The sequence below is a fragment of the Sarcophilus harrisii genome, chromosome 6, assembly GCF_902635505.1.
Source record: "Sarcophilus harrisii chromosome 6, mSarHar1.11, whole genome shotgun sequence".
Lineage (NCBI taxonomy): Eukaryota > Metazoa > Chordata > Mammalia > Dasyuromorphia > Dasyuridae > Sarcophilus > Sarcophilus harrisii.
Window position 1 is genome coordinate 192,535,148 of NC_045431.1, and position 27,926 is coordinate 192,563,073.

Here is a 27,926-nt window from a genome sequence, read left to right on the forward strand (position 1 = left end):
CCACCCCTGCCCTCCTAGGTTTCCCACCGGGTCCCTGGCCTCCTTGCGGTACTCCTATTTTCCAGGGTTCCCTTCCCTTCTCCTCCCGCCCCCCCCCCCCAGCCGTGCGCAGCACGTTTCATTAGGGTGTGCATTCAGGGAGTTTTATTTTAGACGAACGTTTTTGGATGCGAAAGCTTAAAAGGACATTATTTTTATTCATCCGCTAAAAAAGCGAAAACGAAACTGGATTTTTTTTAAAAAAATGGAACAATACCAACGACACTAGCACACCCTAGAAGCGACTCCCCCCCCTTGGGCCCTGTTTACCCCTCCCCCTCTTAGGAATGGCCGGACCACAAACTTGGGGCCCTCGGCTGCTGGGGGAGGGGAAGCCCGGGAAAGGGAGGGCGGCACTTCCAGGAGCAGCCTGAGGGATCACCTCTTCCATGAAGCATTCCTGATTGCCCCCTCAAATGCCTCACAGGACCCCCTGGACCGGCCCATAGCACTTCTCTCAGGCTCCCTTACATCAACCACTGTCATTTATGCACTTGTCCCCGCTATTCGCAGGCGGGGTCTGTAATCGGAGCTATCTGTAAGGTCTCCCTCCGCGTTACCTTAGGGACCAGCACACAGCAGGTGCTGAATTGAATTGAATGGAGGGCGGGTCTGGGGCTGGGTGTGCAGTGGTAGGCGGGCTCGGCGGGGACTGAGTAGGTGGGGGGGCGTAGCCGAGGCGCGGTGGGGGCGGGGCCGCGAAAGGAGGCGGGGCCAAAGACTGCCCGCAAAAATGATGGCGTCCTGGGCGTCGTCACGTGACGGCTACGGGCGGAAGCGGAAGTTTAGCGGAATAGGATAAAGAGGAAGGGCCGGCCGTTCGGAGCTGAGTGGACGCCCCAGGTGTTGGGGGCGGGGGGGGAAATCAGGACGCAGCCATGGACTGTTACACTGCGGACTGGAACCCCCTCGGGGAAGCGGCCTTCTATCGGTGAGCGCGGGTCCCCGGGCCGACGTAGGACTCGCTTCCTCATCCTTTGTGCATCGGCCCCTGGTCTCCCTCCTCCACTCCTTCCCTCCCTTTTCCCCCCCCCCCCCCCCCCCCCCCCCCCCCCCCCCCCACCCCCCCTCCCCACGCACCCCTCACTCCGTCACCCCCTCTCCTGCCCTTCCCCCACCCCCACCCACCCCCGTTCTTGGCTTTTTTCTAAATCCCCTCGGCAACGCCCCGCCTTCTCCCCAATTTCCTCCAACCCACACCACGCAGTTGTCAAGGAAGCATCCAAACGGAGACTCCCAGACTGGGTTGGAAAGAAATCATAGGGCCGGCGTTCTTAATGGACCCCTTCCCAAGAATCGTTTTCACATGCATTTTTTTTTTTTTTTAAATAGGATTACAAAGAAACCCATTTACATTAAAATGCAAATTATTAACCTATTAAAAATAAAAAAAAAAGTCCATTCGGCCCCTGGCTGTCTAGCCCAACCCGCATCCGAACGTTTACGCTATAACCCAGAAAGTCCCATTCTATAAATAACCTATTGCCTCTAAAACCAAACGCAAGCTCTTCTTGGCTCTTTTAAATCTCCCACGACCTGCCCGCATCCCCCCTTTCCACCTTACGCGTTACATACCCCTTTCCCACACTCCTCTGTTGCAACCAGACGGACCTGCTCGCTGTGTCTCACACAGGACACTTCATTCATCTCCTGCCATTGTGTCTTTGCACTGACTCTGGTCTCCCTTGGCTGGAATGCACTCTTTCTTACCAGATTTCTTGTTTCCTTCAAATTTTTGCTCAAGCACCACCTTCTTTGCGAAGCCTTTCCTGATCTCCCCCCCTTCCCCCCCCCCACCCCATAAATTTATCTTCATATATTTGTAGGTATTTATTTACGTGCACAGTGTCTTCCATGATAGCAGGTAACTTCCTCAAAGACAGGGACTGTCTCGTTGTTATCTCCCGAACCTAACACAGTGCTGCTAACAGTAACCGTCTAATAAATGCTTGCTGATTGGTGTTTGGGGAGAGGTTGGTTCGGTAGCCTTTGCTTTACCTCTTTCCACTAGCTTCGAAAAGAGCTCGTTCTATTTTAAAGGATAATCGCCAATATGGGGAAAAGTTTTCCCTCCTAATTGGTACAAAAATCGAGCAAATCTGTTGTTTGCTTGTGCTGTCTTGTAGAGCCAAGAGCTCTAGAAGGGCTGGAGCTACAAAGAAAAGCAAAAAAAAAAAATTCTGTTCCTGATCTCCAGGACCTCAGGTTCTGATGGAGGAGAGAACTATGATAAATTGGATAGAGAACATTGCATTTAGACATACCAGCACCTGGGTTTGAATCTCACTTTTGACACTAGCCATGTGATTTTGGGCAAATCACTTTAAATTTGATAAGCCTCAGTTTCTTTTCTGTGAAATGGGAATAATGATACCTTGTCATATCTGCCTTAGATAAGTGTTAGTGGTTTGGGTTTTTTTGGACTGGGGAAGGGAGGGATTGCCATATCACAATGCTGTGTGTGAAGCTTATAGTCCCTTAAAACTGTGGCATCTCTTTCAGATAAACCGCTGAATAGCCGTGCCTCCTCTCTTTTGTGCTTAGGAATTGTTTTTAGAACTCAGATGTAACTGCTTTGCATTTATCCCTATTAAATTTTGTATTATATGTTCACTATGTATTTTTATATATTGTAATCATTATATTATGAATACATAACATTGCATATATTTTCAAATGAATGAAAGAAAAAAAATCATTAAATGCTAACTATGTGCCATGCACCATGATAATTGATGGGGGTACAGGGAAAAAGAGACGGTTCTTTTTCTCAAAAGGGTCCTGTTGTAGTAAAGATCATAAGCCTCAACTTCTGAACAGATGGAGAAGGCCCCGTTAAGATGTCCTGGCAAGGCATATGGAAATATGTCTTTTTAAGTGTTTTTATTCTAGTGATAAAACTGTATTTTTCTCACATAGATCCACTTGACAGTGCCAAAGACTTTGGTGGCAAGGACTTTATTTTCTGAGTTTTCAGTTGCTGAATTGCTGAGAGGTGGGAGTTGCAGAGGTCAGTGAGGAAACGCTTGAAGCAGAGCCACCGACCCCAAGGGCCACCGCTATTCTGGAGGTTCTGGGGAACAAGGCCTGGATTGCCTACACTAGCATTAGAGGGGGGATGTCGGTGCTGGGGGTGCCCCCGAGGGCCAGCCCAGGTCTTCAGTTGTTGCTTTGGGGGGGAGGGTTGTTGTTGGATGTGGAGTATAGCTTGAAGAATAGAAATGAACTCCAAAATTACCAACCTGGGTGATGTACTGGAGGAGCTAGGGAAGTTTGGAGGATGGGGGTAGGCATAGGGATGAGGAAAGAGAAGAATAGTGGCCCCCAGCATTCTCCTTCCGACCTAGACAATCAGAGCCCCAATTTGAAGCAAGGTGGTAATTAAGGATTATTGTTCAGGGGTCCTGGAATCAAGGATTCTTAGAAGAACCACTTCACACTGGTTCCAAGAATCAAAGAATTCTAGTATTCTTGGCCTCTTCATCCCCATCCAGGTTTCTTGGTGGTGTCAGCCCTCCAAGCATGACATTTAGGCTGGCTCAGCTGAATGCACTACAGATCAAATTGTCCTGGTCATCTTTTTTTTTTTTTTTTTTTATTTTTATTTAATAGCCTTTTATTTACAGGTTATATGCATGGGTAACTTTACAGCATTGACAATTGCCAAACCTCTTGTTCCAATTTTTCACCTCTTACCCCCCCCACCCCCTCCCCTAGATGGCAGGATGACCAGTAGATGTTAAATATTAAAATATAAATTAGATACACAACAAGTATACATGACCAAAACGTTATTTTCCTGTAGAAAAAGAATCAGACTCTGAAATATTGTGCAATTAGCTTGCGAAGGAAATCAAAAATGCAGGTGGGCATAAATATAGGGATTGGGAATTCAATGTAATGGTTTTTAGTCATCTCCCAGAGTTCTTTCTCTGGGCGTAGCTGGTTCAGTTCATTACTGCTCCATTGGAAATGATTTGGTTGATCTCGTTGCTGAGGATGGCCTGGTCCATCAGAACTGGTCATCATATAGTATTGTTGTTGAAGTATATAATGATCTCCTGGTCCTGCTCATTTCACTCAGCATCAGCTCATGTAAGTCTCTCCAGGCCTTTCTGAAATCATCCTGTTGGTCATTTCTTACAGAACAATAATATTCCATAATATTCATATACCACAATTTATTCAGCCATTCTCCACCTGATGGGCATCCATTCAGTTTCCAGTTTCTAGCCACTACAAAAAGGGCTGCCACAAACATTCATGTGTCCTGGTCATCTTTGATGGAAACATAGCCCAGCCAGCAGAGAGGTTGTAGTTACTGTCTCAGTTTGTTTTACTGACCTTTTTTTGTTTTGTTACAAAGGATGCCTTGCTGGTGATATAAAAATATCCAATAATTTCTTGATAGTTATGGCTGCAAATCATGCTTATCCTCATGAAGAGATATTTTAAAATCAGGTTTTATTTTACTTTGTGCACAGGCTCAGAGTTTCTAAATTATCTCTGGGCAATAAAATTTTTCTAAGGGCTTATATGTTTTTTTCAGAGAAAACACAATTAGAATTTATCATTTGAAAGATAGGCTTGTAAAATTGATAGCAAGCAAATGAGAGTGGAGGTTTACATATCACAGGTTATAGCAGAAGGGGAAAAATTACATCTGGCAAATTGATACAGGAGTTAGTCTAGCAAATGTTTACCTTAAAATAGAGCCAGTATTCTTTTATTCCTAACCAGTTAATCATCTTGTGCTAAGTGTGCTAAATTTCATAGCCTCAGATGGCTACAAATAAAATGGCTGTGCTGAAGCTAAATAGAAAGGGAATTAAAAAAACAAAACCAAAAACCTTATGACAGTGTGTAGGGATGAGAAGAATATATATTTTTAATGAATGTGATATAAACAAATACCAATAAATAAACAAAAGATCGAGAAAAACAATTATTAAATTTAGCTCAAAGTTCTAATCTCTGGAAATCATTTTGAATCCTGCCCAGGAATGTCCTAAAGCCAGCTCCTACAGACCTGATTGTTAAGTTTTCATTGTGAATATTTATACCTCAGAAATCAGCACACCCCTGGTTCTGCCTTTAAAGTCCTTTGTGTTAATGGTACCTCCTAGGTTTGTGACAGCTAAAAAAAATTATAAGCTTTCTATCTTGGCCTTTATCTAGGTCAGTGGTTAAAAATGTTTAAAAAGCCTAGTGTTAATACAGATCCCTGGGACTTAACACAGAGACTTTTTTCTAAGTTAACTTTAAAAGCCATTAGTGGCAACTCTGTGTTCAGCCTTTCTGTCACTTTTAAATCCACCTAATTGTACTGTCCTCTTGTCTATAAGAAAACAATCTTCCTTTTCAAACGATTTGTTAAAATCTACGTAAACAACATAAAGCTTCCTTGGTCTGCCAGTTTAGTTGTGATGCACCATACAGTGATGGATCTGTAACATTGCCAGTTTGAGTATCCCCTTCAACAGCTGCCCTATCCATGTTTCCTCACCTATGTGACTGTTAGGCGTTACCTGCTGCAAAGCCCTGAATCCGTGTTCTGGACATTTCATGACCCCCAGGATGTCTGTCCTTAGATCTCCCCAGATGGCAGCCCTGTATCTCTCTGTTGATGTCCTTTATACTGGTCCTTGTGAGACTCTTGGTTGGTCATGTGTTGCCCCCTGCTCAGTCCTACCATGTGCTATCCTTCAGGTGTGGATCCTCCTCAGCTAGAGACGTTCCTTGGAGGCATTCCATAACTCTAGGCATAGGATTGTAGATTTAGAGTTGGAAGGAACACCCAAAGTCAATTCTGCAAATGAGGAAACTGAGGTTCATCAGAGATCTTGTGGTTACATAGGGGGGTTATGGCAGAGCTCAGAAGCTAAAGCAGGCCTCTATTCCAAATATACCACTCCTTCCATTTCTCCAAATACCTTCATTACAGTGTGAAAGAATATCAATTTTTTTATTATAACTTTTTATTGACAGTACATATGCACGGGTAATTTTTTACAACATTATCCCTTGCACTCACTTCTGTTCCAACTTTTCCCTTCCTTCCCTCCCCCCCCTCCCCTAGATGGCAGACAATCTTATACATGTTAAATATGTTATAGTATTATCTTAGATACAATATTTGTGTGCAGAACCCAACAGTTCTCTTGTTGCACAGGAAGAATTGGATTTAGAAGGTAAAAATAACCCGGGAAGAAAAACAAAAAATGCAAACAGTTAATATTCATTTCCCAGTGTTCCTTTCCTAGGTGTAGCTGCTTCTGTCCATCATTAATCAATTGGAACTGAATTGGATCTTCTTTTTGTCGAAGATATCCACTTCCATCAGAATACATCCTCAAACAGTATTGTTGTTGAAATGTGTAATGATCTTCTGGTCCTGCTCATTTCACTCAGCATCAGTTCATGTAAGTCTCTCCAAGCCTCTCTGTAGAATATCATTGTTAAAAAGATGTAGCCTTTATTCAGGGAGAGGCTTAGCATCATTACTAGCTCTGCAAAATTCCCTAATTTTCAATTTCAGGCCTGGCTCACTGTTACTGTGCAGTGACTATCCAAGGTATCATACTTGGGTTCAACTCTGTGTTTATCTGACCACTTTTATGGCAGAATCTGGACAGGCTCATTCTTGTCACACCTGTTTTTTTATTTTTGTTTTTTCTGTGAAGACAGGTAAGCCAAATAATTTTGAGAGCTTGTGGAACTCATTTAGGGAGTTCTGTAATATCCCAAGGATTTCAGGCAATCACTACAATGTCATCCATGAGCAGGAAGAACCTTGGTATGTATGGGGGATCCATCTTCCCTTGGAATTCTGAGCCAGATATTCTCTGTGACAGTGATAAGCATCTTTAGTATACATAGATTACCTCATTTTCTTGATTACCTTGATTACCTCTTTCACTTGATATTAATGATCAGAGGATCGGTGAGCAAAGTTATTGTTTTTATTCCTTCAAAGTTTTTTTTTTAAATGGTTGTTGAAAATAACTTTTATTTTTATTTATTTTATTCTGTAGAATTTATTTATTCTACAATATAAATTAATAGGGAGGGAGATGATTGTACATGAAACTGCATATCTAACATTTTTTTTCCTTTTTTTTTTTCTCTTCTCATTGAACACAAATATTTAGATAAATAAAACCATTCGATATATACTTATATCAGTTCTTTCTCAGGATGCAGATAGTATCTTCCTTCATATGTCCTTTATAGTTAATTTGCATATTTATATTAGTCAAAAAGACTGTCAGAGTTTTTCTTAAAATAATATGGTTCTTTCCGTATATTTCCTTAAGTCTTTCCGTGTTTTTCTAAATTCAACTAGCTCATCATTTTTTATAATGCAGTAGTATTCCATCACAGTCATATAACACAGTTTGTTTAGCTGTTCCCTAATTGACAGGCATTCTCACAATTTCAGTTTCTTTCTATGAAGAAAAGCTGCTATAAATATTTTAGAATATATAGGTTCTTTCCTTTTTTTCTTCTAATCATCTTGGAAAATAGAAGTAATAATGGTTATTGCTACGCCAAAGGCCAATTTTATAACTGTACATTTTGTATATATAATTGTATAACTTCAGGCATAATTCCAGATTGTTCTCCAAAATGTTTGGATCAGTTCACAGCACTACCAGCAATGAATTAGTTTTCTGATTTTTCCACATCCCCTCCAACATTTGTCACTTTCCTTTTCGATCTTTAACCCCAGTTGCCTCAGCAAAAAAAAAAAAAAAAAGAAAGAAAGAAAGAAAGAAAGAAAGAAAGAAAAACATTTCCCCCCAAAGAAGATCAAAAGGGACAGCTAGGTGGTGCAGTGGATAGAGCACCAGCCCTGAAGTCAGGAGGACCTGAGTTCAAATGCAGCCTCAGACACTTAATACTTCCCAACCGTGTGACCCTGGGCAAGTCACTTAACCCCAAATGCCTCAGCATTTAAAAAAAAAATCTTTAAACTAGTTTGATAGGTTTGAGATTAAATCTCAAAATTGTTTAAGTTTGCATAATTAATAATGTTTTAAAGCATTATTATATGACTATAAATTATTTTGATTTCTTCACTGGAAAAGTGCCTATTCATATCCTTTAACCATTTATCAATTGGCAAATGATTTATATTCTTATTGAGTTGAGAAAGTTCTTTGTGTATTTGAGATTAAGACACTTTTATCAGGCCTCATTTCCAAAATATATAGAGAATTGACTCTAATTTATAAGAAATCAAGACATTCTCCAATTGATAAATGGTCAAAGGATATGAAGAGACAATTTTCAGATGATGAAATTGAAACTATCTCCGCTCATATGAAAGAGTGTTCCAAATCACTGTTGAGCAGAGAAATGCAAATTAAGACAACTCTGAAATACCACTACACACCTGTCAGATTGGCTAAGATGACAGGAAAAAATAATGATGATCGTTGGAGAGGATGCAGGGAAAACTGGGACACTGATGCATTGTTGGTAGAGTTGTGAACGAATCCAGCCATTCTGGAGAGCAATTTGGAATTATGTCCAAAAAGTTATCAAACTGTGCATACCCTTTGATCCAGCAGTGTTTCTACTGGGCTTATACCCCAAGGAGATACTAAAGAAGGGAAAGGGACCTGTATGTGCCAAAATGTTTGTGGCGGCCCTGTTTGTAGTGGCTAGAAACTGGAAAATAAATGGATGTCCATCAATTGGAGAATGGTTGGATAAATTGTGGTACATGAATGTTATAAAATATTATTGTTCTGTAAGAAATGACCAACAGGATGAATACAGAGAGGCTTGGAGAGACTTACATGAACTGATGCTAAGTGAAATGAGCAGAACCAGGAGATCATTATATACTTCAACAACAATACTGTATGAGAATGTATTCTGATGGAAGTGGATTTCTTCGACAAAGACAAGATCTAACCCAGTTTCAATTGATCAAGGATGGACAGAAGCAGCTACACCCAAAGAAAGAACACTGGGAAATGAATGTAAACTGTTTGCATTTTTGTTTTTCTGCCCAGGTTATTTCTATCTTCTGAATCCAATTCTCCCTGTGCAACAAGAGAACTGTTCAGTTCTGTACACATATATTGTATCTAGGATATACCATGACCTATTTAATATGTATAGGACTGCTTGCCATCTGGGGGAGGGGGTGCAGGGAGGGAGGGGAAAAATTGGAACAGAAGTGAGTGCAAGGGATAATGTTGTAAAAAATTACCCTAGCATGAATTCTGTCAATAAAAAGTTATTAAAAAAAAAAAAAAGAAAGAAAAAAGACACTTTTATCCAAGAATCTGTCTATAAAATTTCCCCCCAATTTGCTTTCCTTCTGATCTTGGCTATATTTGTTTTATTTGTACAAATCCCTTTTAAATTATTCATGCATATGCTTTGAAAATAAAAATCTTTGTTAAAAAATATAAAAAGATCAGAGCTGAAATGTGGAAAAAAAAAACAAATTTCTTTTAATTTAATATAATCAAAATTATCCATTTTACATTTCACATTGCTTTCTATCTCTTATTTATTCATATATTGTTCATCTATGGAAAAGTTCACTTAAGGATAAGTAATATATTCCATGTTCTTCAAATTTTCTTGTAATAGGTGTCTTTACAATTAGGTTATTTATCCTTTTTTCATCTCATCGTGGTAAATGATGTAAGGTATTATTCTGTGACCAATTTCTGTCCTATTCCTTTCTAGTTTTGTGTTTCTGTGTTTTTAGCAGTTATTGAATTCTTATCCCCTAAACTTACATTTTTATACTTGTGAAAGTCAAAGTTACTGTATTTATTTGCTGCTATTTATTGTATGTTTACTCTGTTCCACTAAACTACCTTTTTGTTTCTTAGCCAATATCAGATGGTTTTGATAATTATTGCTTTTTAATATAGTTTAAGATCTAGTACTGTTAAAGCTCCTTTCTTTACATTTTTTTTAGTTCCTTTGATATTTTAGACATTATGTTTTTCCAAATGAATTTTGTTATTTTTTTTCTAATTCAGTAAAATAATTTTTTGGTAATTTGAGATGACATTGAATATATAAATTAGTTTGAGTAAAATTATAATTTCTATTATATTGGCTCTGCCTACCCATGAACAATTAATATTTTTCCAGTTATTTAAATCAGATTTTTTTATACAAAGTTTATTTATTTATTTTTTTAATAATTTTGTTTATTTAGTTCCTGGATTTCTTTTGACAGTATACTTCCAGGTATTTTATACTATCTAAAGTTATTTTAAATGGGGTATCTTCTTACTGTCTCATCCTTTTTTCATACCTGATTTAACTGGGAAGGCTTCTAGCTTCTCCCCATTTCAAATAATGCTTATTGATGGTTCTAGGTAAGTATTTTTTTTTTTTTTACTAATTTAAGGAAAAAATCCATTTATACCTATATTTTCAAGTGTTTTTTTTTTTTTTAATAGAAATGAGTGTTAGACTTTTTCTGCATTTATTGATTTAATATTTAAACTTTTATTATTGATATAATTCATCATATTAAAAGTTTTCTTTCTGTTAGACTCCTTACATTCCTGGTATAAATCTTGCTTGGTCATAATGTATAATTCTTATATGTTGTAATTTTTTAGCTAACATTAATTTAGGATTTTTGTATCCATGTTTGTTAATGAAATTAGTCTATAATTTTCTTTCTGCTTTAACTATTTCTAATTTAGATAGCAGTATCATATTTGTTTCATAAAAGGAGTTTGGTATAATCCCTTCTTTACCTAGTATTCCATATAATGTATTTGATATTGGTATTAGTTAATCTTTAAATGTTTGATAGATTTTACTTGTAAATGCATCTAATCTTGCTGCTTTTTTCTTAGGAAGATCAATTATGGCCTGTTCAATTTCTTTTGCTAAAACAATCTATTTAGATATTCTATTTCCTCTTCTACTAATCTAAGCAATGTATATTTTTGTAAATATTCTTCCATTTGACTTAAATTTTTAAATTTGCTAGCATATAATTTGGCCAAATAACTCCTATTGTTTTGATTTTATCTTCATTAGTGGTATATTCACTCTTTTCCTTCCTAATACTAGTGATGTGGTTTTCAATCCTCTTTTTAAAATCAAATTAACCAATGGTTTATCTATTTTGTTGTTGTTTTTCCATAAAACCAACTCCTAGTTGCTTCAATGTCTTTTACATTCAGTTTTATTACTTTCATCTTTAATTTTTAGGATTTCTAATTTAGTGTTTAATTAAGGATTCTTAGTTTGTTTTCTAGGTTTTTTTAATTGCATAGCCAATTCATTCACCTGTTTTTTCTCTATTTTATTGATGTTGGCACTTAGCAACAAGAATTTTCTTTTGATTATGGGCTTTTTATATGACATATATTTTGATATGTTGTCTCATAATAGTAATTCTCAGTATTGAAATGAATATGTCTGTGATTTGTTCTTTAACCCACAACTTTTTTAACATTAGGATATTTAATCTTTAGTTTTTAATCTTTGTTTCTGTAATTAAATATAACCACTGAGAAAAAAAAGTATATTGCTTTCCCTTTCCATTCTCTTCCCTCCAGATAGTGATTATAACTAGCTTAATCTAAAATTCTATTCACTTCCTTGACTTTTTTGGTTAGATTTATGTCATTCTAAGAGGGAAAAGTTAAAGTTCCCCACTATTATAATACTATTATGTATCTCCACCTGTAATTCATTTAAATTTTTTTGTCTTTTTTTGCTGAGGCAATTGGGGTTAAATGACTTGCCCAGGGTCACACAGCTAGGAAGTATTAAGTCTGAGACCAGATTTGAACTCAGGTCCTACTGACTTCAGGGCTGGTGCTTTATCCACTGGGCCACTTAGCCACCCCAATTCATTTAACTTTTAAAAATTTAAGTACTATAGTATATAGTCTATATAAGGACAGTATTAATATTGCCTCATTGTCTGTGGTATCTTTTATGAAATTGTACTTACCCTGTTTATGTCTCCCAATTAAATCTATTTTTAGTCTTAATTTTGTCAGAGATCACTTGGTACCCTTGCTTTTCTTGCATCAGACAAAACATAATAAATTCTACTCCAACCCTCCATTTTAACTCTGTCTGTATCTCTCCTTCTTAAAATGTGTTTCTTGTAAACAACATATTGTTGGATTCTGAGTTTTTATACATTTTTGTGTCTGTTTTATGATGCGAGTTCATCCCATTCACATTCAAAGTTATAATTTCTATTTGTGAATTTCTCTTCATATTATTTTTATTCACTAGCTCAGCTTTTCTTTTTTAACCTACTCCTTTCACTTTACCTTTTTCCCTCACTATCCTAAAACTTTCTTTGTTAGTGAGATCCTAAGTAACTGGGTACAGTTGGCAGAGGAAGAATGAAATATTGATGGAATTGCTCCCCAAGGTAAGCAGGAAGGGCATTGATAAGGATCCGTTTAGCCTTAAGGCCCTATCTTGCTGGGTCCAGCCAAGAAATCCAAGTTACATCAAACCCTTGAGGTTAAATTTCCTTATACATTTGGCTCATGCATGGTTGTTGAATCCCCTGTGGAGTTATAGCCCACCACAGCACTCAGCCTCGTGCCCCGTGCTGTCCCTCCTTTCACTTCCACCCCTACCCTCCATGGCTCATGGTGTCATTCTCTTTATAGCTAACTCACTCTTTTAGGGTGCTTAACTAACTCCCTTTCAGGATTTAACCTGCCAGCCAAGTACATACTCCAACCTCATGGGATGTTCCCATTCTCCTGGTTAATTGTGGTTTCCACTAGGAAACTTGTATTTTCCATAAAACCTCTTTCCTTGCTAACTATGTGCTCTCCCAACTATTTCATATTTACTACTCCTAGTATCTATTGTATCTCTTCATTTTGTCTATAACCTCTTCTAAATAAACCTATTTCTTGCCAAAGAGAATGACATTGGGAATTCTTTACATGACCAGACCCCAACTTCTGGTCCCTACATCAATAATATTTGATACTCTTCTAAATCGTATCATTTTTTTTTTTTTAACAACTGGTAATGATGACTGATAATATTTTCACATAAGAGAAGTAAACAGTTTGACTTTAATGAGTTCCTTATAATTAGTCTTTAACATTTTCCATATATTTCTTCAGGGTTTTTTATATCAAATTTTCCTTTGAGTTCTGGTTTTTTGGTCATAAATATTTGAAAATCTTTCAGTTTGTTAAATGTCCTTTTTTTGTTTTTGTTTTTGTTTTGTTGCATTTAGGATTGTACTGTACTTTGTAAATTATTCTTGGTTGCCATATTAGCTCTTTTGCTCTTTGAAATATAATACTCTAAGACCTATGGTCTTTTAGTGTAAAATCTGCTAGCTCTTGTAACATCCTGATTGTATTTCAGTAATATTTAAAATTTTTTTCTTATTGTTTGCAATATTTTCTCCTAACTGGGAATTTTGAAACTTGGCCATGATATTCCTGTAAGTTTTCCTTCTGAGACCTCTTTCAAGTAGTGAAGAGTAGATTTTTTTTTCTATTTCTGCTTTAGCCTCTTATTCCAGGACTTCCAGGTAATTTTCCTTAATAATTTCTTGTAATGTTTTATTGATTCTTTTTTGATCATAATTTTCAGGCGCTCGATCAATTCTTAGATTGTCTCTTCTTGATCTACTCTCCAGATCAGTTGTTTTTCTAATGAGAAGTTTCAGATTTTTTTTTTCTAGTTTTATTATTTCTTGGTGTGTCTAACAAATCACTTGATTCCTCTTTTCAGTTCTATTTTTTAAAGAGTTATTTTCTTCTTTAAGGTGTTGAATTTCTTCTTCTAGTTAGTTAACTTTCTTTTCATAATTTTTTTGGATTGCTTTTAATTTTTCCCCTGATTTTTCCTTAGTCTCTCTTATTTGATTTTTAAAGTCCTTTTTAAGTTCTTCCAAGATTTTTTTTTCAAGCTTGTGTCTACTTGATATTATTACTTTTTGATTTAGGAGTGACTTTTTTTATTTCAATATATTCCTCTGAATATGACCCCAGATCTTTTATATTATCATAGCTATCTATTATTGGCTTCTTTTTCCTTTGCTTACTCATTTTTATTTTGTCTTACTTTATTTTTAGCATTTTATGATTGTAATTAGATTTTAATCCCAAGTTATGGGTTATGTTTCCCCAGGCCACAGGTCCTCCTTACCATTATTTTTTGAATTCTGTCTCGGGTTCAACCTCAGGTACTCCTTTGCTCTCCTAAACCACGGTTATGACCCAAGTCACATTTTCCTGAAAATATTCTTACTTCCTGTAGCATTGCATTCACTGGCTATGTGCTTGTTCTACCTCACCCATAACCACAGCTGCAGATCATGTCTGGTCAGCGCTGCTAGGTCTTGTGCCCAGAAGCAGCAGGGATCCTTGAATCTTTCTGCACTGTGCTATCTATTCTCCACATTTAGTGTAAGTTCCTGAGGCCTTGAAGTAAAAAAACGTTCATGAGATGAAAGTTCTTGAAGGCCTAGACTTCTTCCCAGCTGAGCTGCCTCCAGGCCCCACTGGTTTTTGATTCAGCAGAATCATCCTGGAGATATTTATATTTCACTCAGGCCAAACCTCCAGGACCTGGAAGTCCTGGCTTTCTGGAGGCCTTTTCAAATTGTTTTAGGAGGATAGCTGCTTTACCCCTTTATTTTTGCCATTCTACATTCATTTTGAGGTGATGTTCTGTCTGTGGAGGAAATTTGGAGGGCCTAGAATTTTCTGATCCACTTTGCCACGTTCCCAGAATTCTCTCTCCTGAGGATTCATACTTAATTTGGTATGTTTATGGAAACACCTTGTTGAAAGAAAGCTTTTGAAACAGTGTTTATTTTGTCCATTAGTAGTCCAGAGGCAATTAGGTATGGAGGCGTTTTTTTGGTTCTTTGTGCTTATTAGTCAGTTGTGTCTTCTTCTAGAGACCTGTCTGTTTCCTACCTCATTTCTTCATCTTTGAGGATGCTCTTGGTGCATGTGTAGATTATTCTTATAAAAATGTTGTAGAGAGTGGAAAGTCATCTTATATATCCACAGTTATTAATATTCCCTTGGTTACTTTTTAAAAATAACAATAAAGAGATTTTTCCTCCCAGGTCTTTGGAATTCACTTCTCTTGCTGTGTCAAAAAGGGAAATGAGTTTAGTCTGACATGATCTCTTCTTGAGGAAGTAAATCATACTTTGTTCATTGTGGTCTCTGCTTCCTTTTCTAGATATTCACTAACTAAAAGACATTTGTCTTTTTCCAGTTCTTGGGCATTTCTCCTATTACCCATGATCTTCCAAAGGTCATTGACAGTGACTCAGGAATCACATCTCCCAGGACTTTTCAGTATCTGAGGATATATTTTATCTGAGTCAAGTGGCTTAAATTCAACAAGAATCCCTAGGTGTTCTTTTACTTTTTCCATATATATCTTGAGTATCACCTTTCTCAGCCATACATACAGACAGTTTCATTTAACCTAAATAGACTCTTCAGTAGACCTCTGTGGAAGTTAATTTTTATGTAATGTGAATTTGCCTGTGGTTGTGGGGAAGGGAGGGAGGCAGACAGGTGGCTGCCCACAAAGTAAGAGCAGATAGAGGAATGTTCAGGCCACAGCTAGCCACATGGAGAACAGACATGAACAAGAGAACATAGGTGACGTGGAGACTGGGGAGAAACTCAAGGGGACCTCATAAGGGTGGGAAAGTGAGCAAGGGCAGGCAGATAGGACAACGGACATCTCTCTTAGTGCTTGAGGTGTCAAGCCAAGCACTTGATTGGTGGTGGTCTCTCCATTCAGTCTGTTTTTCTGCTCTTGTTTGGGGGGGTTTTGAAAGTTTTTTTTTGGGGGGGGGCTTAAGGGGGCAGGAGGTAGGAAGCTGCAGAGTGCTGAACCAAGAGATAGGATCAAGAAATAAAATGTGATATTATATAGTAAAGTTAACATAGGTGGGGGTTTTTGGTAGATTTTTTCTGAATTCTTTGTGTAAAGTAGAATTTGAGGGTTTTTTGGGAGGAGGTTGTTTTTGTTTTTTATTTTTTAGTCAATTGTTAAGTGTCTGAGACAGTATTTGAAGTCAGGTCCCCATAACTTCAGGGGCCAGTATTCTATGTACTGTGTCATCTAGCTGTCCCTGTAAAGTAGAATTTATGTAATGTGGATTTATTCAAAATGAGAATTGTCTGTATTTGTTCCATCCTTTACAATGCAAAGATCATTCTCCTTATAAGAGAAAATAGAGAGGAGCAACTAATTGTGCAGTGGATAAAGCACCAGCCCTGAAGTCAGGAAGACCTGAGTTCAAAAGTGGCCTCAGATACTTAACAGTTCCTAGTTGTGTTTTCCTGGGCAAGTCACTTAACCCCAATTACCTCAGGAGAGAGAGAGAGGAAGAGAGAAATTGCATTGTTTTGCTTTTTCTCATCATTATCTATCATCATCTGTTCTGAGTTTTTTTCATGTTTCCTCCCCTCAATGTTGCTAAGGACATAGATAACAATGAGTATCGTATTTCTTGCCTTCTCACCCTTCTCAGAGGAGGATTGGAGGAATTGAAACTGAAAATAAAAATAAAATTTAAAAATACATAGCTAAAGAACCCTTTCCTGCTTCCCCCCTCAAAAACAAACCAAGAAAAAAAAATCTCTCCAAATCAAAGGAGTTTGTTTTTAATATCCATTTCTAACTATTACTCTCTTCTCACAAATTTGAAGATGGAGTAGTTATTCTCCAAAAAAATCTCTGTCATTTTTGTGCCAGCTGCCAGTTTCTGAGATCCAGGGTATGTTCCCTTAAAATTTAGTCTTTAGCTTTCAAGAATGGCAAGTCAAGAAGTTAGTCACTGTTTTGCTTTTGGCAAAGAGAGAACACCTTTATTGTGGTTCACTCTAGGCCTCCTGACCCCGCTGTCTCTCCCTGGGACCAATTAAGGTGACCTCCTGGTGAGTGTGATTTATTTTTTAGCTCTGAGACAAAAGCCTTCTTGTATCACTATTCTTCTCCCCAGTTTTCTCACCCATCCTCCACCCCCTTCCCCACCCCCCACCCCCAAGATGTCTCAGTATGTGGAATATTTTCAGTTGCTTATCCTTTCTTCTGATGCTTCTTAGGCAGACAGATGGCTCTTTCCTTTTCTAAAGGGAGCAGTGTTAGAGGCTGGAAAGTGCCCTGGAGCCTCCTTTCTAGTTCTAGTTTCTAATGGGCCCTAAAGTTCCTTAAATCCAATGATCCCTGTTTGCCCTAGAGCGATGTCAGGAGATCCCAGCAAGGGAAGGAGCAAGAGAACCCACAGTAAATTATTATGCAGTATTATGCTACTGCCATGCCTTCCTTGAGGTAGGCTTCTCTTGAGAGGCAGTTAGATTGGCAGTGTTACTACTGCCTGTTTATATGTGAAGGAAGAAATAAGGACAGATTCTTGATCCTAGGATTTAGGGCTGGAAGGAACCTTAGACATCATTCATTCACTAAACACTTTAAGTATCTATTACTGTGTAGCACTGTGCCAGGCTCTGGGGGGTCCAAAGACGGAAGCAAACACTCTTGTCCTCAAGGAACTTATGTTCTACCACAGAGAAACAACATGCACATAGATAAGTCAGTATAGGTTTGTTTTTTTTTAATGTAGCTGTGATCTCATTGGCACTTTCATTAAGGAAACTCCCTTTACCATGGAAATAGCAGATTGCCACCTGCTCTGCAAATTTAGTTCTAAAGGTTTTTTTTTTTTTCTTTTTATTTGCTGAGGCAATTGGGGTTAGGTGACTTGCACAGGGTCACACAACCAGGAAGTGTTAAATGTCTGAGGCTAAATTTGAACTCAGGTCCTCCTGACTTCAGGGCTGGTGCTCTGTCTACTGCGCCACCTGGCTGCCCCGGTTTTAACGTTTTGTGGAACCCTGAATGTTTAAATGATTTGTTCAGGGTCACACAACTAGAATGTCTTAGAGGTAGATTTTAAGCCCAGGTTTTCCTGGCTCTAAAACCATCTCTCTTTCCATTATACCACACTACCTTCAAATCCAAAATGTGTCCAAAATACAAAGTATTGGGGGAAGGACATAACACCTTAAGAAATCAGGACTTTGGACAAGCATCATCCCTCTGAGCTTCTTCATCCATAAAAAGAGCGCCCCCCCCCCCCCCCATGGTAAGAAGAGACCTGCCAGGAGCAGAAAAACGCCTTTTTGGAGTCAATACTTGAGCTCAATTGTCAAAGAGGAGAGTGTTCCAAGAGACAGAGATGAGGGAGGAAATACCTTGGCATAGGGAGCAGCTTACACAGAGATGGGAGAATGCTGGCAGTCATGGGCAGCGGCTGATAGGCCAGTTTGGCCAGGCTATGTGAAAGGAACTAATGTGAAATCACTATTTTTAAAAAGTAGGTTGTAGGCAGATTGGGAAGGAGTTTAGATGCCCAAGATGAGGGACCACAGGGAAGATACTGAAATCTTTTAAGCCAGAGTATGATGTGGTTAGTGTTATAGGTAGCCCAGTTAAGAGGTGGTATAGTATTCAGGTGAAAAGGCTTCTAGGCTAATGCTCTGTGAGGGAAGAGAAAGGGAAATGTGAGAAGCGTTGGACAATATAATCAAGGTTTGGCAATCGACTCAGTGCAAGGGTTCTCATTTTGAGATTGCAAGCCAAAGTGACTGGTAGAAGAGTAGCGTCCCAACCAAAGTAAGGGAGTTTGATGGATGAGGTAGATTTTGTGGGGAAAATATTTTGAGCCCATTCAGTTTGAGATGTCTCTGGAGCAACCAGTGGAAAGGGCAAATAGGCAGATAGAGAAGTGGACCTGGAATTTAGGAGAGAGATGAGAACCTGATTGTGTAGGATTAGGAATGAACTGCATGGAGATGACGGTTAAACCTGTGGAAGTTGGGAATACCAAGAGAAAAGACGAGAGCCTTGGGCATATGTATCATTACCTAGGACAGGAATACTATTGTGATCTTGCAAAGGAGGCCGAGAGTGAGCAGTGTGACAGATAGGAGGAGTTGAAAAAGGGGAGAGCAGTACCCTGAAAAGTCAAAGAGAGAATATGCAGAGAGACTGACCAGAAGCATCCAGTATCACAAAGATGTCAAGGAGTAGGCCGAGAAGTGCCTGGTGGACAACTTGGAGCACAGGAGGGAGTAAGGGAAAGGAGCAAGTGTGGGCAATAAGCCTTGGAAGCTTTTTCTGGAAATTTGTGAAAGGATGGCAATCAGAAAATGGCCAGAGAGATAACGTGGCTTGAGCTAAGTCACATAGGTCATCATTGTCATCAACAAATTGCCAACACATATATTAGCTATTTAGGATTCGCCCAGCACGCTATAGTGTTATCTCATTTGACCCTCACAGCAATTCTGTGAACTAGGTGGTTACACTTGTCCCCATTTTATAGTTGAGGAAACAGAGGCAGAGATAAAGTGACTTTTTCAGGGTCACACAGCTAGGAAACAAGGCAAGTTTTGAACTCCCGTCTTCTAATTCCAGTTCTAGCACTCTATGACACTGTTGTATTTCCTAAAATTATTGTTTACATTTATAGTGTAATTTTTTTGAGCTCCAAGGAACTTTCTTTTGAAGCCCTCAAATGTGTTGATGTTGTTTGAGTTGGGCAAAGCATCGGGCAGAGAGCTTGTAAGAACTCCACTGTTGATACCAATAGTAATACGTTATACAGTGGGTAGAGAATTAGGTCAGGAAGACTGGAGTTCAAATCCAGTTGCAGACATTTTCTTTTTTTTTTGGTTTTTAGTGCATAATTACTTTTTTAAATTATAGCTTTTTATTTACAAAACACATGCATGGGTAATTTTTCAGCATTGACAATTGCAAAACCTTTTGTTCCAATTTTTCCCCTTCTCCCCACCCCTCCCCGAGATGGCAGGTAGACCCATACATGTTAAATATGTTAAAGTATATGTTAAATACAATATATGTATACATGTCCATACAGTTATACAGACATTTTCTAGCTGTGTGACTGGGCAAATATCTGAATCTTTGTCTGACTCAGTTGCCTCAACTGTAAAAAGGGGATAATCATAGCACCTACCTCCCAGGGTTCTTGTGAGGATCACATTAGGTAATAATTGTGAAGCATTTAGAAAAATGCTTGGCACAGAGTAGGATTATATGAATGCTTCTTCTCTTCCCTTCCTCCCCTTGCCCACATCTAAGGTAGCTTTTTCTCCTGTTGCTTTCTTCCATTCTACCCTGGGCAATTCTTCCCCCTTGGGGGGAGTTATCTCCTCTGACTTTTTGCTTGGTCCCCAGGTTTGGATGGTGTCTGTTCTCTCACCCAGGTCTCTCAGTTCTCTCTCCTTCTAAACCTTGCAACCTTTGGAATCCCTTCTATGAATGCTTCGGAGTTTAGTAGACTCGGGGAGTCTTCTCCCCAAGCTTCCTCCCCTGACACTGATCTTGGCGTTTTTCTGCTCCTGGCAGGAAGTTTGAGCTGTACAGCATGGACTGGGACCTGAAGGAACCACTCAGAGACTGCCTGGTAGCTGCAGCTCCATATGGGGGCCCCATTGGTATGTGCCACTCCATTTCCCCTTTGTCCCATTGCATTCTGCTGGTCTGTTTTCCCTCCATTCCGAGTCCCATAAAGCCCTTCCAACTTTGTAGCCTAGGGGAGATTGGGTCTTGGGCGCACAAGGGCATGGAGTTGCATCTGGGGATTATCTCCCTTTCCCCAGCTCTGTTGAGAAACCCTTGGAAGAAGGAGAAGTCACCCAGCATTCGACCATTGCTTCAGATTTATTCATCCTCTGGAGTGGCTTTGGCCAGCTTGTTGGTACGTTTCCCAGCCCGAGGGGTTCCTTGCTCTCCAGCCCCAGCACTTGGGGACCCCTGTCTCTATCTCTCTCTCCGTTACATATGTATGACTTGGATCCTCTCCCCCCCCCCCCCCAGCCCACCCCTTGGACCATAGTTATCCTGAGTCGACCCCAGCTAGGATAAGACTATCCCCTCTCGCCTCCCCTTGGGTCCTTGGAATTCCTCCCCTTCATGTACCCTTTCCCAGAAAGCTCCCCATCATCCTTGTTCACATTCTCTGTGCCCCCTCCTTCTCCCTCCATCCAGTGGAAGAGTGGGCCAGTGGTCTTATTGGGCTGGTCGGCCGAGGAAGAGCTGTTGTGTGTGCAGGAAGATGGCTCTGTGCTGGTCTATGGGCTGCATGGGGACTTCCGGAGACACTTCAGCATGGGCAATGTAGGTGTGAGACAGGGGAGAGATGGGATGGGGGACAGGGAAGAATCTGGGGCTGGTAAGGGGGCAAGGACAGGCAGGGAGAGGCAGTGGGGGCCAGGCTGGGGCATGGGATGGGGGTAGCCAGGTCTGGGGTTAGGGGTGTGGGTAGTGGGGTGTTGGTGAGGCAGAGATGGACTTAACTGAGTCCTAGTTGCTGCTAGGACTAGATTGGATGAGTCAGGAAGTTTGAGAGAGAATCTTTGGCAAGTAACTGCTTCTCCCTGTCTGCCTCTCCTTGGCCTATCCAGGAGGTGCTCCAGAACCGGGTTCTCGATGCCCGCGTGTTCCACACAGAGTTTGGGTCAGGGATCGCCATCCTCACTGGTGCCCATCGTTTCACTCTCAGTGCCAATGTGGGGGACCTGAAGCTTCGTAGGATGCCTGAGGTGCCAGGTAACCCCTTTTCCCCTGTGCACCGTGTGCCATCTGGAGGTATGGGCAGTGCACCCCCCAGGGGATGTGGACGTGGCTGCTTTTGACAAGCTGGTGTATTTGATGTAAATGTATAGGAATGGATGCCAGGGAGCTAGGCCCTGCCCTTTCACCTAGAATATGAGGTCTCTGCAGCTTCAGTCTCCTCCATGCTGATTTCTCCATCCAGGGCTGCAGGCTCTGCCCTCGTGCTGGACAGTTCTGTTCCAAGACCGAGTGACCCTCGTGCTACTAGCCATTGGTCCTGACCTCTTCCTGTTGGACAACACAGCCTGCTCGGGGGTGGTGAGTAAATAGGTGGCAGTGACCTTTCACAGGCTGCAGGGAGGGTCAAAGCCAATGATTAGACAAGCACCTTGGTCCCCTCCTCATGGAGTTGGGAGGGGCGGGTAAGGGCTGGCACCTCCTCACTCGAGGTGGGGGGCCCTTGTGCTCTGCTTCCAGGTACCTCCTGGTTTGACTCCGGGAGTGGGGGGCTTCCTTCAGATGGCCGTGTCCTTCAATTATCGGTACCTGGCATTGTTCACTGACACAGGCCACATTTGGATGGGCCTGGCTTCTCTTAAGGTAAGTCATGGGGACAGCCTGATTTCTGAACATCCCCAGGACTGTCTCTACTGTTCTTTAGGGACCATCTCTGGGGAACTGAGGGGGAGGGACTGGTTGGAGGAAGAAGCACTAATGTCCTCCCTGACCTACCCCAGGAGAAGCTCTATGAGTTCAACTGCAACATTCGTGCCCCACCCAAGCAAATAGCCTGGTAAGGAGGCGGGTGGAAGCTGGGATGGCACCCAGAAGCAGTCGAGTTGCTTGTTTCAAGTCCTAGTACCATGAATTGTATGACCACTGACAAGGTGTGTCCCCCATGGCAGGTGTAATCGTCCAAAGGGCAAGCAGAAGGCTGTCGTGGTGGCCTGGGAGCGACGGCTTCTGGTGGCTGGCAATGCACCCGAAAGCATTCAGTATCCTTGGGAGTCATCTTGTGGGCATATATTATGGGAGGATCCCCGAAGGTTGGGGGGTGGGGGTGGAGGATCCCGCTCCCTTCCTTTCCTGCTCTGTTTCTCTTTGGAGCTTTCCTTGACAGACTTCAGGTTCGTACTAGAAGAGGATTCATACCTAGTGCCTGAGCTGGATGGAGTCCGGATCTTTTCACGAAATGTCCATGAGTTTTTGCATGAAGTTCCTGGTGAGTGCTGTGACTGGTGGGAAGGGAAGCTATCTCAAATGAGGAGAAAGCCCCAGACTAGAGAGAGAGGGGAGCATCCTGGAGTTTTTGTAAGAAGCTGGGCCAAATCTGTAAAGAGAACACGTCAGTAGAAAAAGCAGAGGGCAAGTAGAGAGCTTTGTCCAGCTTGACGCCTTGTGCCTCACATGCGGTGCTTAATGAAGGCTCACTGACTTGAGAAGCCTGGGAGGGAGGTAGCTTTTCACTGTGGTTTGGGATACTTGCTATGTGCTGAGGAGAGAGTGGGGCTGGACCTCCATCCCCAGCCCCAGACACTGCACATTTCACCATTCCTTCTCTCTCGCATCCGTAGTGGCCAGTGAAGAGATCTTTAGGATTGCTTCGATGGCCCCAGGAGCTCTTCTACTAGAAGCTCAGAAGGAATATGAGGTGAGACACTGGTCCCCAGGACCACCGCCTTCCATCTAACATTAGGGCTCATCCTGCTCCCTCACTACCCCATCCCTAGCATACAATAGCCAAGCTGGACAGCTTTCTCCATTTATGTGTCATGTGACTGGAGATACCTGGAGACAAGTACTTGTGCTCCAAGTGATGAGGGGGAACGGGAGTGGAAGAAAGTGGAGACATTGTCAAGTCAGGTCATGAGATGAAGCCTCCTCCATCCAAGAGGATGAAGGCTGACAAGACCCAGGAAGGGGATGGAACCGTAGAAACTTCCTCATGTTTTAGACTTTCCTCTGGATCCCTCTGGGAGCTGGAAGGGGAACCCACACTGAAGTCCAGGCCGTCTCCCTTCTCCTTCTGTAATCCTGTAGTCTTAGAGAGGCCCAGGGAGTATATGAGTTTGGGTGGATCCCTTTCCCAGCCAGATCCTTCCTAGGGGCTCAGGAGTTTAGGCTTATCCCTGACACGTTTGGATGGATGCCTTCACCTGTTCTCTCCCTGACTCTTACCACCAGGGAGGGAGGTGGAAAAGGCACTGGGGAGCTCTGATTTGTGACACTCACCTGCTTGCTAGTCCAGGGTCACCACTCTGGCCCCTCCCCCCTCTTCACCCTTTAGAAGGAGAGCCAGAAGGCAGATGAATACCTTCGGGAGATCCAGGAGAGGGAGCAGCTGCCTCAGGCAGTCCGACAGTGCATCGAGGCTGCCGGCCACGAGCACCAGCCGGAGATGCAGAAAAGCCTGCTCAGGGTCAGTGGGCAGGGGGAGGGCAGGGTGGCCGCACGGCGAGGAGATAGCCGTGCTGGCCCCCTCACAGCCCTCCTGTCCATCCCAGGCAGCCTCTTTTGGAAAGTGTTTCATTGACAAGTTTCCCCCGGACACCTTCGTGCGCATGTGTCAGGACTTGAGGGTGCTCAATGCCGTCCGCGACTACCCCATTGGAATCCCCCTCACCTATACCCAGTATCCAGGAATCAGTCCTCATTATCCTCCTCTCCCAAGGGCGGGGAGACTTTGACCTTGTCTGGTGGGGATCCACTTCCATTAAAGGGGAGGTGATGGTGGAGGGGCTCATCTCTCGTTTGGCTCCTTACCTGTCATCCAGATACAAGCAGCTCACAATTGAGGTTTTGCTGGACAGGTAGGTGATGGGGCAGGGGTTTGGGGGCATTTCCCACTCTAGCTGCTGGGGTAGTCTTTTTCCCAGATGCCTCTGCCCTATGTCCTTCCTCGTCCCTAGGCTGGTACTGCGGCGACTTTACCCTCTGGCCATCCAGATCTGCGAATACCTTCGGCTCCCTGAAGTTCAGGGTGTCAGCCGCATCCTGGCCCACTGGGCTTGTTACAAGGTAGAAATCGGGTGTCCTGAAGCACTTTGGCAATAGCTGGAAGGAAACCAAATGTACTGTGGGAGACCCTGGGAAATCTGAGAGGGAAAAAAAGCAGTCCCAGGATACATTGGGAGTGATGGCTTTGAGGAGCCCTTCAGCCCTTCCCTCATCTCCAGGTGCAGCAGAAGGACGTGTCAGATGAAGATGTTGCTCGTGCCATTAACCAGAAGCTTGGGGATACGCCAGGAGTCTCCTACTCAGATATTGCCGCCCGCGCCTATGGCTGCGGGCGCACTGAGCTTGCGATCAAGGTCTGAGGAGACGTCCCTCTTCCCCTTTTGCTCCCCCATCCATCCTCCTTTTCCTATCAAGCTTTACTTCTTATGCTTCCTTCACCATGGGGAGGAAAGCATGCATCAGAGGACTTGGGTTCAGATTCCAGCTCTGCCCCTGCATGCCTTGGGGCTCTGTTTCCTGATCTATAAAGAGGAGGTCATTCTATTATGACTTGTTTTCCCCTTTTTACTGGAGAAGGCCCCTCATGACCCCTGCCTTCCTCTTGTTCCTCAGCTCTGAGCCTGCCATCCCATGACCTCTCCTTCCTTGCTTCTGCTCTGTCTCCCTAGCTATTGGAGTATGAGCCGCGCTCTGGGGAGCAGGTGCCCCTTCTGCTGAAGATGAAGAGGAGCAAATTGGCCCTGAGTAAAGCCATTGAGAGTGGGGACACAGACTTAGGTGAGGCCCCTGAGGGGAATCATGGGGGAAAAAGCCATGCAGGGTAGTCAGGGCACCAAACTCTGGCTTAGTTCCTCAGCATTTGCAGCTGATGACTTGGAGAGAAGTCACAAAGAGTTCTGGCTAAGTCTTTCTCTGCTTCCTAAGACTTCACTAACTGCCCTCTTGGTTCTAGCCTCTAGAACTAGTGTAGCCTAAGTTCTTATTCCCAGGGCCCCTGGACATCTTTTAGATGTCTATTTGTTTCCTTTCCCAACTTAGCAGGGCCCTACATTAGGCATTTGCTTCAGTTCTGCTGTGCACAGGAGAGGCAAAGGTCAATCCCTCCCCCGCCCCTTGGGCCTCTCCTGTAGCTGTGACAGGTTGGAAGGAAGTGCTCAGTGATTTCTCCCTGGCCTCTCAGTGTTTACAGTTGTCTTGCACCTAAAGAATGAGCTGAATCGTGGAGATTTCTTCATGACTCTCAGGAACCAGCCCGTGGCCCTGAGTCTGTACCGGCAGGTATGTGTTATTGGGTAAGAGAGGAGGAAGGGGAACATTGAGCGGGATGTGCCGCTAAGCCCTGGCCGGTTCTGGTTGACAAGTCTCACCCCGATTGGTTTCCCAGTTCTGTAAGCACCAGGAGCTGGAGACACTGAAGGATCTTTACAACCAAGATGACAATCATCAAGAACTTGGCAACTTCCACATCCGGGCCAGCTATGCTGCTGAGGAGGTTAGGGGCCCTGCTCTGCTCTTGTGGGAAAAGGATGTGAATCCTGGCCGGGAGGCTCGGCTGTCTGCAGCAGTCAGCTGGCCTGGAGAATTGTCCTTGGCTCCCAGAAATGGGGACGGAGTCAGGGAGAGCAGGTCACCCTGTTCCCGGAGGATGGCTGCTGGGTGCTAGAGAAACTGAGCACTCTGAGCGAGGACCAGGCTGTAGGACTGGAGGGCTCTGAGGTCACCAGCTCTCTCTTTCACCCCACAGCGGATTGAGGGCAGGGTGGCAGCCCTTCAGACTGCAGCTGACGAGTACTACAAGGCCAAGAACGAGTTTGCTGCTAAGGTGGGCAGTGTCTTTCCCCCTCTCCCCAAGCCCTGGCATCAGGAGGTCAGGTCCCAGCCCAGGAGGTCTTCCTCCTGGAGCCTTGTTTCCTCTTTAAGATGAGGCACTTGCACTCTGTCGGTGCCCCCCAGAGTGGTCTCTGCCCCAGGGGGATCCGGGCCTCCCTGTCTGAGTAGTCTTTCCCTCGTTCCTCTACACACCCCTTTACTTCTCTTCCCACCCTCCCCAGGCCACGGAGGAGCAGATGCGGCTTCTGCGGCTGCAGCGGCGACTGGAAGACGAGCTGGGGGGGCACTTCCTGGACCTGTCCTTGCACGACACAGTGACCTCCCTCCTCCTTGGGGGCAACAACAAGCGTGCTGAGCAGCTGGCCCGGGACTTCCGAATCCCCGACAAAAGGCAAGGCTGGGGCTTGGGCCAGGCTGGGCAACAGATGCTCCTCCAGATCCTGGGTCATGCTCTTATCTTCTTGTCCCTTTTCCTCCAGGTTCTGGTGGTTAAAGCTGACTGCGCTGGCCGACCGGGAGGACTGGGAAGAACTAGAAAAGTTTTCCAAGAGCAAGAAATCGCCCATTGGGTATCTGGTGAGGAGCCTCCCAGTCCGGAGCCCTCTGCTTCCCACCCCTTTTTCTTTCCCACTGCAAGTCAGGGCTGCCCCTAGAAAGCTCCCTGGGGTGGGCGCACCTTGTTCAAGAAGAAGGGGCTGGTCGGGGCTGGGCTCTAACTTCTGCTAGTGACTCCTGCCCTTCCATCCCCCCCCAGCCCTTTGTGGAGGTGTGTATGAAGCGGCACAACAAATTCGAAGCCAAGAAGTTTGCGGCCCGAGTGAGCCCCGAGCAGAAAGTCAAGGCTTTCCTCCTCATCGGGTAGGCCTTGGAAGGGGAGGGCAGGGCAGGGCCTGTGCCCAGGGGGAGTGGGGAGGGGAGGCCAGTCTGTGCTGGGGCAGGGGCCTCAGGGAAAGCCCTGACGCGACCTCCTTCCCGCCATCTCAGGGATGTGGCGCAGGCTGCGGACGTGGCCATTGAACATCGGAATGAGGCCGAGCTCAGCCTCGTCCTGTCCCATTGCACCGGGGCTTCGGATGGAGCCACAGCCGACAAGATTCAGCGTGCCCGGGCCCTGGCCCAGAGGAAGTGAGCATGCCCTCAGTCCTCCTCTCTCTGCCAGCCTCTCTCAGAACGGCTCTGGAGAGGGAGGGGGTACAGGGAATGCGGACCACGGGGACTAGATTGGGCCAAGGTGTGTAAATAAAGTCTGAGTACTTCATACTTGGCTTGGGCCTCTGTCAGGAGCAAGCTGCAGCTCCTCCAGACTAGGATCGCCGGTTTCCTTCAGGATCAGGGTCAGAGCTGGTCCAGTCCCCCCTCTGCTGCCAGATTGTTCAGAATTCCCATGACCTTTTCTGCATCCCCAGTGACTGCTTCATTTGCTCTCAGCCTCAGTCTCCTTCTCTGTAAAAGGTAGCTGTACCTGT

At 43.1% G+C, this 27,926-nt stretch overlaps 1 protein-coding gene across 2 annotated transcripts; it reads left to right on the forward strand.

Annotated features, from left to right (window-relative positions):
- Nucleotides 1–785: 785 nt before the first annotated feature.
- On the forward strand, nt 786–27,720 carry VPS16 (VPS16 core subunit of CORVET and HOPS complexes). 2 transcript variants are annotated; one of them, XM_031944099.1, is made up of 24 exons: nt 786–970; nt 20,464–20,552; nt 20,718–20,815; nt 21,106–21,234; nt 21,522–21,666; nt 21,875–21,990; nt 22,150–22,272; nt 22,410–22,465; nt 22,578–22,667; nt 22,800–22,894; nt 23,247–23,323; nt 23,960–24,091; nt 24,177–24,304; nt 24,447–24,482; nt 24,582–24,690; nt 24,849–24,983; nt 25,299–25,407; nt 25,811–25,908; nt 26,015–26,122; nt 26,375–26,452; nt 26,682–26,851; nt 26,940–27,036; nt 27,215–27,318; nt 27,445–27,720. In XM_031944099.1, exons 1-24 carry the CDS (start codon nt 918–920, stop codon nt 27,587–27,589), a joined length of 2,520 nt encoding a protein of 839 aa, XP_031799959.1. In that variant the 5' UTR covers nt 786–917; the 3' UTR covers nt 27,590–27,720. The 2 variants fall into 2 exon arrangements, with proteins under 2 accessions (XP_031799959.1, XP_012408437.1); XM_012552983.3 differs by lacking the exon at nt 786–970 and adding an exon at nt 16,909–16,964.
- Nucleotides 27,721–27,926: the final 206 nt, after the last annotated feature.